General features: G+C 40.7%; 1 protein-coding gene across 1 annotated transcript in view; it reads right to left on the bottom strand.

Moving 5' to 3' along the window:
- Positions 1 to 14,224, bottom strand: part of SLC9A7 (solute carrier family 9 member A7) — a 118,192-nt gene extending 103,968 nt beyond the window's left edge. Inside the window, exon 1 of the mRNA XM_081125631.1 lies at positions 13,789 to 14,224. Within this exon, the coding sequence (XP_080981757.1) occupies positions 13,789 to 14,107 (319 nt within the window). The 5' untranslated portion in view covers positions 14,108 to 14,224. The remainder of the gene's footprint in view (positions 1 to 13,788) is intronic.
- Positions 14,225 to 14,954: the final 730 nt, after the last annotated feature.

Here is a 14,954-nt window from a genome sequence, read left to right as displayed (position 1 = left end):
ACCTGCTCAGGTCTGTTTCTCCCTGCAGTGGCACCTGTACCTCTCCTGATTTGGGGTTAGCTATTTGCCCTAAAATCTCAATTTTCTTCTGGTTTCAGGAAGTCATTAATTTGCAATCTGTCCAGCTTTTTTATTGTTGTAAGGATGAGAGCTCTACAGTCCATATCTCTGAGCTGAACCCAGCAGGTTGGTTATTAGTTTTCAGGTACTCTGAGCAACGAGTGAGGAACACAAGGTGAAGCCAGTACAGCAAAGATGACTCAAAACACAGTCTATAGAGTCAAGCTGACAAAACTTATTCAGGTCAAATGGGCTAATGCATGAGGAACAGATTTTCTTTTACTTTAAGTCTGAGGAATAAAACTTTTGAGCCTTTCAGTTGTGTATTAATGCCTGGAGATCTAGACAAATCACACAGATAATCCTCTGAAGAACTTAGGAAATAATGTTCACATGCCCAGACCACCTACAGCCATTATCCAAACCACCAGACACCTGGAAGGTTACCATCTCAGACCAATCCAGAGGCTAAGAATGCAGGACTGATTTTTCTCAAGAACGTGCTTTTTACTATAAGAACACTCATCTTTTCTTTTTTCTTTTGAACACTCTGGGTATTGCCTAGTTGTGTGTTTAATTTGTAAATCCTAAGAACCTTGAATAAATCTTTATCATTTATTCTTAGACAAAGCCTCCTGATTCATTTATGCTTGGTCAACAAAGAGGAGATATTTGAAATACTGAAAGACTGTGTCAATTAAACTATGATTTACTAAGGAAAAATTTGCTGATCATTTTCTTAGAAAAACATAGAAAGGTTGGAAATTCCTATAGTTTAATATCTAATCAAGGTTTCTGATCAGTTTGAATTAACTGATATTATTACCTGAGTTGCTATAATTCCAATTAAAGAAAGAACTTGTTTCCATTAACTTTTTGTTCTTGTAACAAATAAATGATTGAGGTTCGTTTGGCCTTTTGAATAGAAGAAACTGCTCAAACCTGCGTCATACCTGCGTCATACCTTTGAACTTATATCATTGGCCCAACCAGGTCCTTCAACCAGGACCCCTGTAAACTATATTTCCAGTCCCCCTTCCAAGTGATTTCCAGTTAGATATATCCAATAGGTGGCACAGGTAAGAGACTAGAGGGTGAGAAGAAAGAAGCCAGGATACCAGGATATCTCTACTTCTCAGCTGTATGTGTACACACTTGTGCTCTCTCCCTTTTTCCCTTTCTCCTTCTGTCCCTCTCTTTCTCTTTCTCAGGCAATGGCTGTCATCTCCATGGCTAAAGCTCCCACCAGACAGCCCTCCCTCCAGCTCCTATGTCTCAGTAGGCAGCCCCCACAGTGGTTCCAGTTCCTGCCAGGAGATCTCATTCCTGGGCTCTGCTAATACCACCTCCTCCCTACCTCAGCCCTAGGGGTGGCAGAGGCTTCCTGCTGTTGCATGTCACTAAGTTGCTCCAATGCACCCTGTTTGGCTTCTCAGCTCTTCCAATGCTTTGGTTCACGTTGCCTCCTACTGACCTACTTGCCTCTTTTTTTCTGAGTGAACTGGGAGGATTTCATCTGCCATATCAGAGCTCCACCCTTTACCGCATTTCCCTACAATAGGTAAGTCACTACAGTATTACCATCTTGTCTGTGTCTCTCTTCAGTGCCATCATAAACACTCCCATTGAAAATAGACAATTCTCTCATTCATACCACTGAAGAGAATCACTCTGGCTCATTCACAGCCTACTCTGTTAATGAATGCAATTGTTTCTCTCCCCAGTTCTCTCAGCAGCAAAAATGTATAGTAGCCAACAGAGTCCTAGACTAGAATAAGATAGTCCATGGTAGGTGTGCTTTAAATGTGTGTCTCTGTGTATATAAACATGTATAACTGCATAAACACAGACATAAAGTCAACAGTTCAAGAAAAATAAATACCAAAAGATAGAGAGTGCGTGTATGGGGTTATGATGCCAAAATAAGAAGACCAAAACTCCTTTATGGAATTAAGGCTTCCACTTCTAGACAACATGAATAAACAGGGACTGGATTTATCTTCATACCTGAAACAAAAACAAAATAATACATGAGATAATTAATGGTTTTCAAAGACCCTAGACATCAGGCAATGAAGAACAGTAATCCCTGAGAGATGGGAGGAGAGGGGGAAAGAGGTAAGCCCTATGATTGCTCCAGCTAACTGCCTTAAGAGCATTTCCAAGCTACAAAACATGGAGGGGAAACTCGAGCAGACTCTCCAGTGTAAACTGACAAAGCTTAGAGTCTGGATATAAAGGCAGCTGAAGTTCATAGGACAAAGTACCGGAGAGTAGACCTGAACAGAAAGAGAATCCTAGAGATCCACAGAGGGTCTGCCCCTCAGGTATTCAAGAGAGATCAGCATATGCATGAAAGGAAAGAATAAGCTGAAAAGGTTAGGGAGAACAATGCTTAGCTACTAGAATAATACCTGTCCCTGCCAGCCACACTGGTAAAACTCTCAATTCATAGGGCATTGGGTAGAACAGTCAGGATCGTCTTGCCTCACTAATGGGAATAATTAGACCTAGAATGTGTGCTGCTTCAGACCTACCTAACAAATCATAAAAGCAAGACCCCAAAAGTTCAAACTATTTCCAACTAAATTAACTGCATCTAGGAACAAAGCTCAAGATGATTTATAGTAATACGAAAACATCTAGCACCTAACAAGGTAAAATTCATGATGTCTGGCATCCAACTAAAGACTAGCAGGCATCCAAAGAGGCAGGAAATGCAACCATTAATGAGGATAATCAAGCAAGCAAGTGAAACAGACCCAAATTTTAAAAGTATCAGAGAAAGTTTTTAAAATAATTATTATAATATATTTATGTTCAAAAAGCTAAGCAGAGACATGGAAAATATAAAAAAGACCCAAGTGGAACTTCTGAGCATAAAAACTGCATGTCTGAGATGAAAAATACACTGGATAGAATTAATGGCAGATTAGTGGAAGAAAAGGTGAGTTAACAAGAGCATAGCAAACAAAACAAATCCAAAATAATACAGACAGAAAAAAAATGAAAATACACCAGTGAGTTGTAGAATAACTTGAAGTAGTGTAATATACAGGTACCTGAAGCCCATAAATACAGAAAGGAAAAGATAGAAAGAATATATGAAGAAATAATGGCCGAAATTTTCCCAAACTTAATGAAAGCCAGAAAACCACAGACCCAGGAAACCAAATGAATCCCAAGCAAAAGAAACATGAAGAAAACTACATCAAGGTAAATTATAATTAAATTGCTCAAAACCAGTAATAAACAGAAAATCTTAAAAGCAGCAGGAGGAGAAAGACATGCTACATACAGAGGAACAAAGACAAGGATGAGAAACAACATAAGCAAACAGATGATGGAGCAAGAAATGGAGAAAGGGGGGGGAAGCCTAGAATTCTATATCCACCAAAAACATCTTTCAAAATGAAGGTGAAAATAAAGACTTATTCACACATACAAAAGCTGAAAGAATTCAGCAGCAGCAACCCACACTACAAGAAATTTTAAAGCATATCCTCCTGGCAGAAGGAAAATGAAACTAGATGGAAATAAGAAACACTGGACTGAAAAGTACTGGAAATGGTATACAGATATCAACAACATATTACTCTTATAAAAGTTATTTCTTATTATTTAAATGTCTTTAAAAGATAATTGTTTAAACAAAAGTAGTAACAATGGGTTGTGGTGTTTATACCCTGTGAAAGTAAAATGCATAGAAAAAATAACAAAGGTTTAGAGGGAAGAAATGGAAGTATCCTATTGTAACATCCTTATACTAAATCTGAAACAGTATAATATCACTTCAAGGTAGATGATGACAAATTAAAGATGTATACTATAAATCTTGAAGTAACTAAAATAACAATGAGTTATGGTTAATAAGCTACAGAAAATAAAATGGAATTTAAAAATACTTGAGTAATTAAAAAGAATGAAGGAAAGTAGGAAAAGGGAACAAAAATTAATGGGACAAATTGAAAACAAATAGCAAGATCACAAATTCAAAATAACCATATCAACAATCACATCAAATATAAATGGACAAAACATCCCAATAAAAGGCAGAGACTATCACATTACATTTTTTAAAAAGCAAGACCCAATTACATGCTGCCTACAAGAAAGTCACTTTAAATATAAAGACATAAACAGGTCAAAAATAAAAATATGCCCAAGAATTCCACTTGCAGGTATATACCCAAGAGAAACAAGAACATATGCCCAAAGAAGAAGAAAGAAAACATATAGCCACACAAAAATGTGTACACAAATGTTTGTAGAAGCATTATTATTCACAATAACCAAAAAATGAAAATAATCCAAATTTCTACCAACTAAAGGGATAAATAAAATATATTCATACAGTGGAAGAGTATTCAGCTATAAAATAAAATGAAGTAATGATGCATGCTACAACATGAATAAACCTTGAAAACAGCATGCTAAGTGAAAGAAGCCAATCACAAAGGTCTACGTATTGTATAGTTCCATTTACACAAAGTGTCCAAAAGAAGCAACTCCACAGAAACAGAAAACAGACTGATGGTTGCCTAGGGCTGGAGGTGTTGGAAGAAAACAAGAAATGACTACTAACAGATACAGGGTTTCTTGTGAGAGTGATGAAAATGTTCTAAAATTGATTGTGGTGAAAAATTGATAAAATTACATAGAAAATCATTAAGAATATAGAATATTCAAACTAGAACAGCTAAAACAATTTTGAAAAAGAATTAAGTTGGAGGGACTCGATTTCAAGACCCACTATAAAGCTTCAGTAAGCAAGTCAGTGTGGTATTGGCAAAAAGCTAGATACAGAGATAAGTGGAACATAATAAGAAAGTCCAGAAGTATAGCCACATAAATATCAGCAATTGATTTTGTACAAAATTGCAAAAGTAATTTAATGAAGGAAAGATCATATTTTCAACAAAAATGTTGGGAAAATTAAACACCCATACATTAAAAAATAAACCTCAATCTCATACCTTTTACAAAAACTAACTCAAAATAAATCACAGATCTAAGTGTGAAGTGCAAAACCGTAAGACTTTTAGGACAAAATATAAGAGAAAACCTTCCTACCTGGGGTTACCAATGAGTTTTTAGACATGACACCAAAAGCACAATCAGTAAAAAGGAAAAGTTAATAAATTGGATTGCATTAAAATTTTAAATGTTTGCTCTGCAAAAGACACTGTTAAGATAATGAAAACACAAGCTACAAAATGGGAAACAATATTTGCAAATTACATATCTAACAAAAGAGTTGCATCCAAAATATATAAAGAACTCTAAATTCAAAGAAAACAAATACAATTAGAAAATGGACAAAAGACTTGAACAGTCACTTGAAAAAGGATATGTGAATGGCAAACAAGCACAGGAAAACATGTTCAACATGAGGGAAATGCAAATTAAAACCACAAGATACCACTACACATCTATTAGAATGAATAAAATAAAAAAATGCGAACAATACTAAGTGCTGGAGAGAATATGGAGCAACTGGAACTCTTACACATTGCTGGTTGGGATGTACAGTCACTCCAGAAAACAGTCTGGCAGTTTCCTTATAAAGTTAAACTTACTCTTACCCTATAATCCAGCAATCCCATTCCTGGTTATTTACCATAGAAAAATGAAAACATATTCACACAAAATCCCATAAGCTAATTTTTATAGAAGCTCTATTCATAATGACACAAAAATTGGAAACAACCCAATTTTCCTTCAACTGGCAAATGAATAAACAAACTGTTATATCCATAAAATGGAATCTGACTCAGCAATAAAAATGAGCTAACTATAGACACATGCAACAACATGGGTGAATCTCAAAGGCATTGTGCTGAGTGAAAAAGCTAACCCCAAAAGATTACATACTGAAATATTCCCTTTATACAACATATTTGAAAAGACAAAACTATAGTGATGGAGAATAGATCAGTGGTTGTCAGAGTCAGATGGTAGCATGAGGGAGATTTTTAGGATGATGGAACTAGTGTACATCTCAATTGTGGTGGTGGTTGCACATATCTATACAAATGTTAAAATCCATACAACTGTGCATCAAAAGTCAATTTCACTTATGATAATTTTAAAAATAAAATCAATAAATCTAAAAAGGTAATAATTTTAAAAATAAAAGTGTGTGGATGACACAAAATAAAAGTGTCCTCTCGGGAACACAAAAAGCTAACAGTCAGTTGACAGCACATTACTCTACAGGGAAGAGTTAACATAATAGGCCTGATGTTGCTATCTCTAGGAGGACCTCCTTGCATGACTGATCCTTGCAATAGCTCCTGGGAACTTGGCCTAAAAAGTATTCCGTATGCTACTAATTGATAAGGTTGTTTTGTGTGTCTGGAACGCTGAATTCTGCCACATAAGCCTGGCTAGCTTGATTGTTTCTGCAAATATGATTTATGGTGAATACCTGCTTTCCTTCTGGGAGTCAGAAATTTCAGTAAGAGTATCAGTCCCCAATAAAAAAGTATGGGTCTTAAGCAAGCTTCCCTAGTCAGAAACACTGTGCATGTGTTGCTGCAATTAATTGCTGGAGGAATAAGCTTCTTTGTGAAACCCCACCCTAATCCCCAAAGAGAGAACATTAGAAGCCCACATCTAGACTCTTCCAAATTCGACCTATTACATCTTTTTCCCTTGTTGATCATGCTGCATAACCTATCATTGTAATAAATCATAACTGCAACTACAAATGTCTCTGAATCCCATGAGTCTTTCTAGCAAATCACTAAATGTGTGGGTATGAAATGCCCAAAACAGTTAACAAATATAAGTGGTACTTTAAATCTTAACCCTTTCTTCCAGTCCTTTCTCTAGAACTATATTGCCTATTCTTCAGCCTCCTTTAGAATCCCAAGTAGTGCCATATCCACTGTAGTCCTCAACATCTGCCTCAGGTCCTTGAAACAGCCCTGTATGCCTCAAGTTCCAAGTGGAAGTCAGAGCCTGGTGTAAGTAAAAGTTACAATTAGGTTCAGTAGCAAATAACAAAGACACATTTCTCTCTCACATATAAGGAGTTCAGAAGTATGCAGACCTGAAATGGCAGCTCTATGCTATCAGAGACCCCTACTCCATCTATCTTATTGTATCGCTATAAGTGTCATCCATTGTCAAGGTTACTTCTTGATCCAATATGGCTGCTAGAGCTCTAGACATAACATCCATATCCAAGTGGACAGAGAGCATGGCAAAAGAAGGGCATGCTGCCTTCCCTGTAAAGAGACTTTGCACAGCCCTGGCCAGTGTAGTTCAGTTGGTTGGAGCATCATCCCGTGCACCAAAAGGTTGCTGGTTCAATTCCCAGTCAGGGCACATACCTAGGTTGCAGATTCAATCCCTGATTGGGGGGTGTATGGGAGGCAACCGATTGATGTTTTTCTCTCTCTCCCCTCTTCTCTAAAATCAATAAAAACATATTCTCGGGTGAGAACTTGGGGAAGAAAGATACTTTGCACAAATCACATATAATACTTCTAATTTGGTCATATGACCACACTCAACTGCAAGAGAGCACAGGAAACGCAGTGTTTTCATTGCACAGTCCCACTCTGAGACATTCTAAGCAAGTCTGGGGCCAGACCTGCTATTTTTTTTTTTTTAATATATCTATTGATTTCAGAAAGAGGAAGGGAGAAGAGAGAGACAGAAACATCAATGATGATAGAATCATTGATCAGCTGCCTCCTGCACACCTCCTGCTGGGGCATGTGTCCTGACTGGAAAGTGAACCGCAATCTCCTGGTCGATGTTCAACTGCTGAGACACGCAGGCTGGGCTTGACTGAACTTTTTTAAAGTAAGTTGCATACATTAGGATTCAAACACCACCCCTAAATACTTCAGCCTTCATCTCCAAAGAATAAGTGCATTCTCCTATATAACAATTATCATGCCTAAGAAAAATAACAGTAATTCCCTAATATCACATAATACCAAGTCCACATTCAAATATCCCTGATTGTCCTCAAAACATTTTTATAGCTTTTTAATGAACCAGAAGCCAATCAAGTTTCATAAACCAGAAGCCAGTCAAGTTTCCTGTGCTATATTTGGTTATGTCTCATTGTCTCCATTAACTTAGAATACTGTCTCTGTCTGCTCAGGCTTCAAGAATAAAATACTAGTAAGGCTGGATGGCTTAAACAACAAACATTTATTTCCCACAGTTCTGGAGGCTGGGAATCCCAAGATCAAGGTGCCAGCAGATTTAGGGTCTGGTTGGAGCACTCTTTTTGGCTTGTAGATGGCTGCCTTCTTGCTGTTATCCTCACATGGGGCGGAGGCTCTGGTTTCTTCCTCTTATAAAGGCACTAATCTCATCATGGAGGCCCACCTTCATGACCTCATCTAACCCTAATCACCTCCCAAAGGCCCCACCTACAAGTACCATCACATTGGAGATTAGGGCTTCAACATATGATTTGGGGGGGGCACAGTTCAATCCATAACAAACCTTATCTGCCTTTTTGTTTCCCTCGACAAAGACTTTCAAAAAAAAAACACAAAACAAAAAACTAGGGTAACTGTCTTGTAGATTGTCCCATGTCTTGGATATGTTTCTTTTTCCCATGGTTTTTTATCATTTGTTTCTCTGTCCCCTATATTTCCTATAAGCTGAAAGATATGCCAAAAAACTCGATTAGATTCAGAAGAAACATTTGGAGGGTGAATACTACATAGGGAACGCTGTATGCTTCCTATTACATTGCATAATGAGGCTCATAATACCAGAGAGTTCCACAGGGAGAAAGGATAAATTTGATGACTCAGTTATAAGACTGTGATTGCCATACCTCTCCCCTGTAAAGGTACCTTCTTTCCTTTGCGATAGTCAAGTAATCTGTGGGGTCATACTCAGCACCATGCAGCTACCGAGTTCCCAATGTCTCACCTGCAACTCTTGAATTCATTGAAAATTCTTGTCTAAATCAATTATGATTGGGGGTTGTGAAATGGTGATTTTCTAAGTACATTATTCTAAAAAGGTTAACTTCTGAAAGTTCTAAGAAACACTTTCAGGAAATGTCATATTTCTCATTTTAACATACATTTTAGTTCCATTTAAAACTTTTAAATAACTAATGCTACCTAACCACATAACTATAATCTATTTCTAATTCATTTTTTGCTACATATTTAAAAATCATTTGCTTTATTTTAAAAAGTCATTTGCTTTATTTTAAAACAACGTTTCAATTGCAGAAGTAATGTTACAGAAATTTTAGGCCACTCAGAATATAAAGGGAAAAGTAATATCTCCCTGCCTCTCTCCCAACAACTGGTCCTACTGCCAAAAGATAACCACTGCTAAGTTTGTGTATCTTTCCAGAGAAGCACACATGCCATATATAAATGTCTAGACATCATGTTTATGTATATACATTACATAATTTTTAAAGAATAAATGAGATAATACTACACATACTGTTCTGTGCCTTGTTTTTTTCCACAGCAGTATGTGTGGGCAGCTGCCTTAATTTAACCAGTCCCTTCTTGATGAGTATTGCAACTTGTTTCTACTGCAACAAATACTGCAGTTCAAGTAAGGTAACATACTAATGCAAGTATTTCTGAAGAATAAAGTCTAAGAACTGATGCTGCTGGATAAAAAAGTAGGGTAAATACATTGTACCTTTTTTCTAGGTATTAACAAATAGCCCCCACACACAAAATTTATAATTCTCTTCATCCCTCTAACTGTATCCTAATGCATTGTCAAATTACTGCAGGCCTCTGTTGAACCAACCTCAAATAGCAACACTGGCCAAAGAATTACAAAGTCTAAAGTGAGAATGAAGACTAATATTTACCAGTGTTTAAGTACCAGAAACTGCACTTGACCTTTAGAGTACCTCATTCATACGATAATCCTGTAAGGTGAGTGACATTGTCTCCATTTTTGAAAAGAGGAAACTAAGGCTCAGAGAGCTTACCCAATGTTACATACAGCTTTATAAGTAACCGGGCCAGCGTTTGAACCCAGGCAATCTGGTACCAAAGTGAGACCACACGGAGCTGCCCCAAACTAGTGCCGAAGTAAGGAGTTCTTTAAAAAATGAGTGCTCCTGATTAACCAGGAAGAGGACGGTCCCGAAATGTTTGCTCACAAGCTCAAATGTTAATTTCATGCTACTGCAAAAAAGTCGTATTTTCCTCTTTCAGACTTTGCCTATGAACCCACTCTCAGGTTGTGCTTAGCAATCCAGCTCCAACAAAGCAACAGTGAGCCCACGGGCCACAGAACTTGGAGGGGCTGACTGACATGTACTTGGAAAGCTGATAGGCAGGGAACAGGGGGGGAAACAAGAAGCAGGTGGTATGCTAGCATGACCAAGTTAGATATTTTGGAGCCACATCAATTGTCACAAAAACATTATGAGGGAAGTGGAACTACTGTACACATGAGAGAAAACCACAATTAACTGGCCACAGTCTGTTTATACCAGCTTTCTCTGCCTTGAACACTTGCTTTTTCTGCTATACAGACATGCTGTGCCCAGTAACTTTAGGATGGCACTTAATCACCACAGAGCCAGACAGCTGGGAGCTCCCTGCCCTAACAAAACAGGTTAGACTGGTGGCCTTGCCTTCTGCCACACAGCTCCCATCTCAGGGTCTGGGGTGCTGCTTTCAACTACCCTGGAGTCTGGTATGTGGTCACCTTCCCTTGTAGCTGTCTGGGGCTGTTGTCAGGGAGGAGTGCTTATAACTCTCTCTTGGTAGATGGGGAAGTTCCTCTCAATTTAAATGGTAAGCATTCATGGTGTATTTGTCTTTTACTGTCTTAGGTCCTTTGCATCAAAGTAAGTGTTGTTATTGGATCTATTTGTGCACACCACTCCTAATGTAACATCAGCTATTCACTGGGAATAATGGGGTAAAAAGGAGAGGAGGGGGAAAATCTTCCCCTTTCACCTGAAATTGTCTCAATTTCAGGCACAGGGCTCCAGAAGCTCCAGGGTACACACAACAATGGAAAGGTCACAGAAAATTGACAACGTAATGTGATTTAAATTGGAGAAGTGGGCATCAAATTTGATGATCTGAGGAGCATCTTAAAAATACCATAACAAATGCCACAGAATGAAGGCATGGACACACTTCCACAGTTCAAAAACCAAATAGCACAAAAGGTATAAAGTGATGTCTCCCTCCCACCCCTATGTCACGGACACCTAGTTCCTACAGATATTTTATGACTATACTGGCAAGTATACATTATCTCAATTTATTTTTATTTTGATATATTACTACGTATATAAAAGCCTTCCCTCTCAGATTAAATATTTTTAAAGTGGCAGAAATTAGATTTTTTTAAATTTAAAAGTAAAAAGTTTTGAAATTCACAGTTGAACACTTTCACTCATAAAAATTTGCTCACATTTAGAAGTTAAATTGTCTACCTCCAAAAATAAAGTTGGTCACCCAGCATGCAGCAGATACAAGTTTCCTTGGGTCTTTTTGTCCTTTATTACTCAGAGGGAACAGGACAGTTACTCACTTCCTCTATTGATTTCAAAAAATGCAATCTGACTTCTTACTATTAAAAAAGAGAAGCCCTGAAAATCTGTACTGCATTCACTTAAGTGTTCAAAGATTTTCATACTGAATTTTTTAACAGAATCTCAACAGTCTTCAGTAATCAAATGATATTAGAATTCAGATTGGGGGAGGGTCTTGAAACAGAAGAGTAAATATCCCTGAGAGAAATATTTTGTCACAATTATAGGCAAGCCACATCAAAATATTAATATTTGGAATAACCTAAGACATCACATGTTGACAAACTAAATTTCTTAATACATTTCAAAGTAACACTAAACCCCAAAGACATAGTACAAAAATTACACAGAATGGTATGAGATGATGTTGCCTTTTCTGAACAATCATCAATTAAACCAGATTTCAGTAACACAAAATGAAACAGTACACTGCAGCACAGCCCCAATGACTAAATGCTGGTGATGAGCTTAAAAGTACATATCATCAAAGGAAAATTCCACTGCTGTTTTTAAGCCTTAAGATAAAGGTGATTGAGCTCCTAAGAACACGGAGTACTCTTCAGAAAATGTGTTTTTAAATCCCCATTTACTTTCCATGCACTTGAGCATATATTTATGAGCCTGTCAAAGCTACCTTTTTAAAAGTATTTCACATTGCACTTTAATGAATTGGATATAGGGGCTATAAAATAAAAATATTTTCAAGGTTATCTATATAATATAAAGGCAATCTTCATTTGCATTATGGCTCAGAGTCAATCGCCAGAAATGACAATGTGCTTCCACTCCCCATTCTGCTCTCTGCTCAGGAAACCTCCTAGCTTAACTGCAGCCTTGGTTTCAGACATTTGTCACCAACTGACACAAACCACAGAGCTCAAGAGGGACCAGGTATTTTGGACCTGGTCCTGTTTCAATACAAGATCTTTCGAGGCCACTACCCCCTGAAAACTCAAGGGCTCCCAACAGCACTTCGTAACCTTGGTGGCCAAGAGCCTGGGCTATCAGCAACCAATCAAGAACCATGAGGAAGCAAGGCCCAGAGCCAAGGGTAATTTTCACATTAAAGATTAAGGTGTCTGCTTTCCATTCTCTATCAGGGAACCCTGAATGGAAATTGAGTGGAGAGATCCCTCCAGTATAAGTGATAAAGTAAAATGTTGTCTATTGGAAACAGTCGAGAAGTGGGCTCATCCATTTCACATAAGGACACCGATGTGGGCCTTAACTCTACTGAATTAAATTCAAAAGGAGAATACTTGGTTCCAGTTTGGTGTCAGGGTGAAGGGATCAGGGGGCTTTCGGGGGGGGGAAGGATGATTCAGATTATGGCTAAATGACACCTATGTAATGACAGAAGATTTGTACTGACCATTGTGCATGTGACACACTGTGTGCCATTAAATCCAGAAAAGGATGGTGGCATCATGCCCACCTTTCATAACAAAAGAAGGCTGATTCCAGAATTAAAACCACTACTTTTCCCCTTCATACATTCACAAATGTATCCTCAAAATCATGTCCATGTTACAATCTGAGGAATACAAAAGCTCCTCTCTGCTTGGAGAAGGCAAGTGACTGGGTATAACTTCCCACCTGGACACAAGGGTGAAAGGCGTGCCCACATGGCTGAGCACCACTCTGGATCCTAAACCACACTCACCTTTCACAGCGCTTCAAGCTCTGACTTTATCAACCAGGAACCAGGGAACACAGATCTCAGAAATGGATGCCGAGACAGGTTGACCATGGATGTGGCATCCACCAGGCCCCATACCCAAACCGAGAAGCCCTCAGTCCTTGCCCCACTCTCACTGTGGTGTGACTCCTGGGGTGGCGCGGTCCCCTGCGAAGTCACCCACCTCCCGCCAGGACACACACACCCTGCTAAGCTGAACTAGGGCGGGGGTCCGGGGTCGCAACGGGGGGGCTGGGGCAAGCCAGAACCCTGTGGACAGAACCAGGCCACCTCTGTGCCTTTCATTTTTCTGGTTCCCCATGAAGAAACGTCGAAATGGAGTGTAATTCTTTTTAATGGTAACAGAAAATACAGACAGTTGACCTTGGGAACCAACAGCGGGAAAAGGAAAAGGAATGAAACACGTTGCGAGTGAAGGGGGAGCACAGTGAAGCGCGGGGAGCGGGAAGCGCAGCTCCGGCTGCCCAAGGGGTGTCGGGGAGGTGGGCTTGGGTGGGGTGCTCACCATAGATCATGGCCAGCCCGGTCTCGTGTAGGAAGCGCACCCGGCGGTGCTTGAAGAGCCAGATGGTGAGGATGGTGAGCGTGAGCAGCAGGATGAAGGTGAGCAGACTCACGCTGTCTTGCCTGTGGCTCTCCTCCGCCTCCTTCTCAGTGGCGAGCTCCTCCATGGCGCTGCTGTCCTCAGCCTCCGCCCCAGAGGAGGCCGCGGCAGCGACACGCAGCCCCCGACCCAGAAGCAGCGGCAGCAGCAGCAGCCCGGGTGGCAGCGCCTGCGCTGCCGGCCCCAGGCCAAGGGGCGCCGCGTCGCCACCAGGCTCCATGGTCCCAGAGCTGCCTGCGCCTCCAGCGCGCGCGGACCAGCAGCCGGCGCCGTCCGTGAGTTGACTTGGCGCGGCTGACCTGCCGGAGTGGCAGCGGCTGCCGCAGCTCCTCCTCCCGCTGGCGCCCGGTCGGGGGAGGGGCGCGCGCAGTGCGCAGGATCCCCAAGCACCGCCCCCCGCCCGCGCACCTGTTCGGCCCCATGCCTCGCGGGGCCTCGTGTCTGTCAGGCCACAGAAGCAGGGTTGGCTGTGGCCCTCCGACCCACGGGCCGGACTGCCAACCCCTGGCCTCTCTGCTCTCCCCCCCCCCCGTCCTGGCGTACCTGGCCAGGCTATCTGGGGTCGTGGGGTCAGGTTCCCCAGCCCTTGCCGCCACGCTTCCTAAACCGGACGCCAGAGGTCGCCAGTGCCTGGCTGGAGCATCATTTTGGAGTCAGCATTGAGTGGTCTTGAGTCCTGTCTCTGGGGCCACTGCGAAGTGTTTGATCTCAGACCACTGTGTAGCCGCCCTGGGCCCAGTAAAGTGGGGGCCCTGGGAGAAGCGAGGAGCCGCGAGGCCACATTTCCCCCTAGGCCTCTCTTTCCACATCTCTCGCAGTGCCTGCCAGCTCTCAGGGCTTCTCAGAATCTGCCAGGCTTCATTCAAACCTCTGCTCTAGTCTGTCCCAAAGTGAGGACCCACAAGGGGTCGGAATGCGGGGAGAGCGTTGAAATATATCCTTCACCTCTTGGGAAATAGACTGACTTCTTATTCCGGGAAGAGGGTTGAAGGAACAGAACACTTGCTGTTCCAGGTAAATGAACGGCGGGGGGGGGGGCATTAACCTGGTGGTTCTTTCACGTTGAC

This window comes from Miniopterus schreibersii (genome assembly GCF_964146895.1).
Source record: "Miniopterus schreibersii genome assembly, chromosome: X".
Taxonomy (NCBI): domain Eukaryota; kingdom Metazoa; phylum Chordata; class Mammalia; order Chiroptera; family Miniopteridae; genus Miniopterus; species Miniopterus schreibersii.
This window is presented reverse-complemented; position numbering and strand designations above follow the sequence as displayed.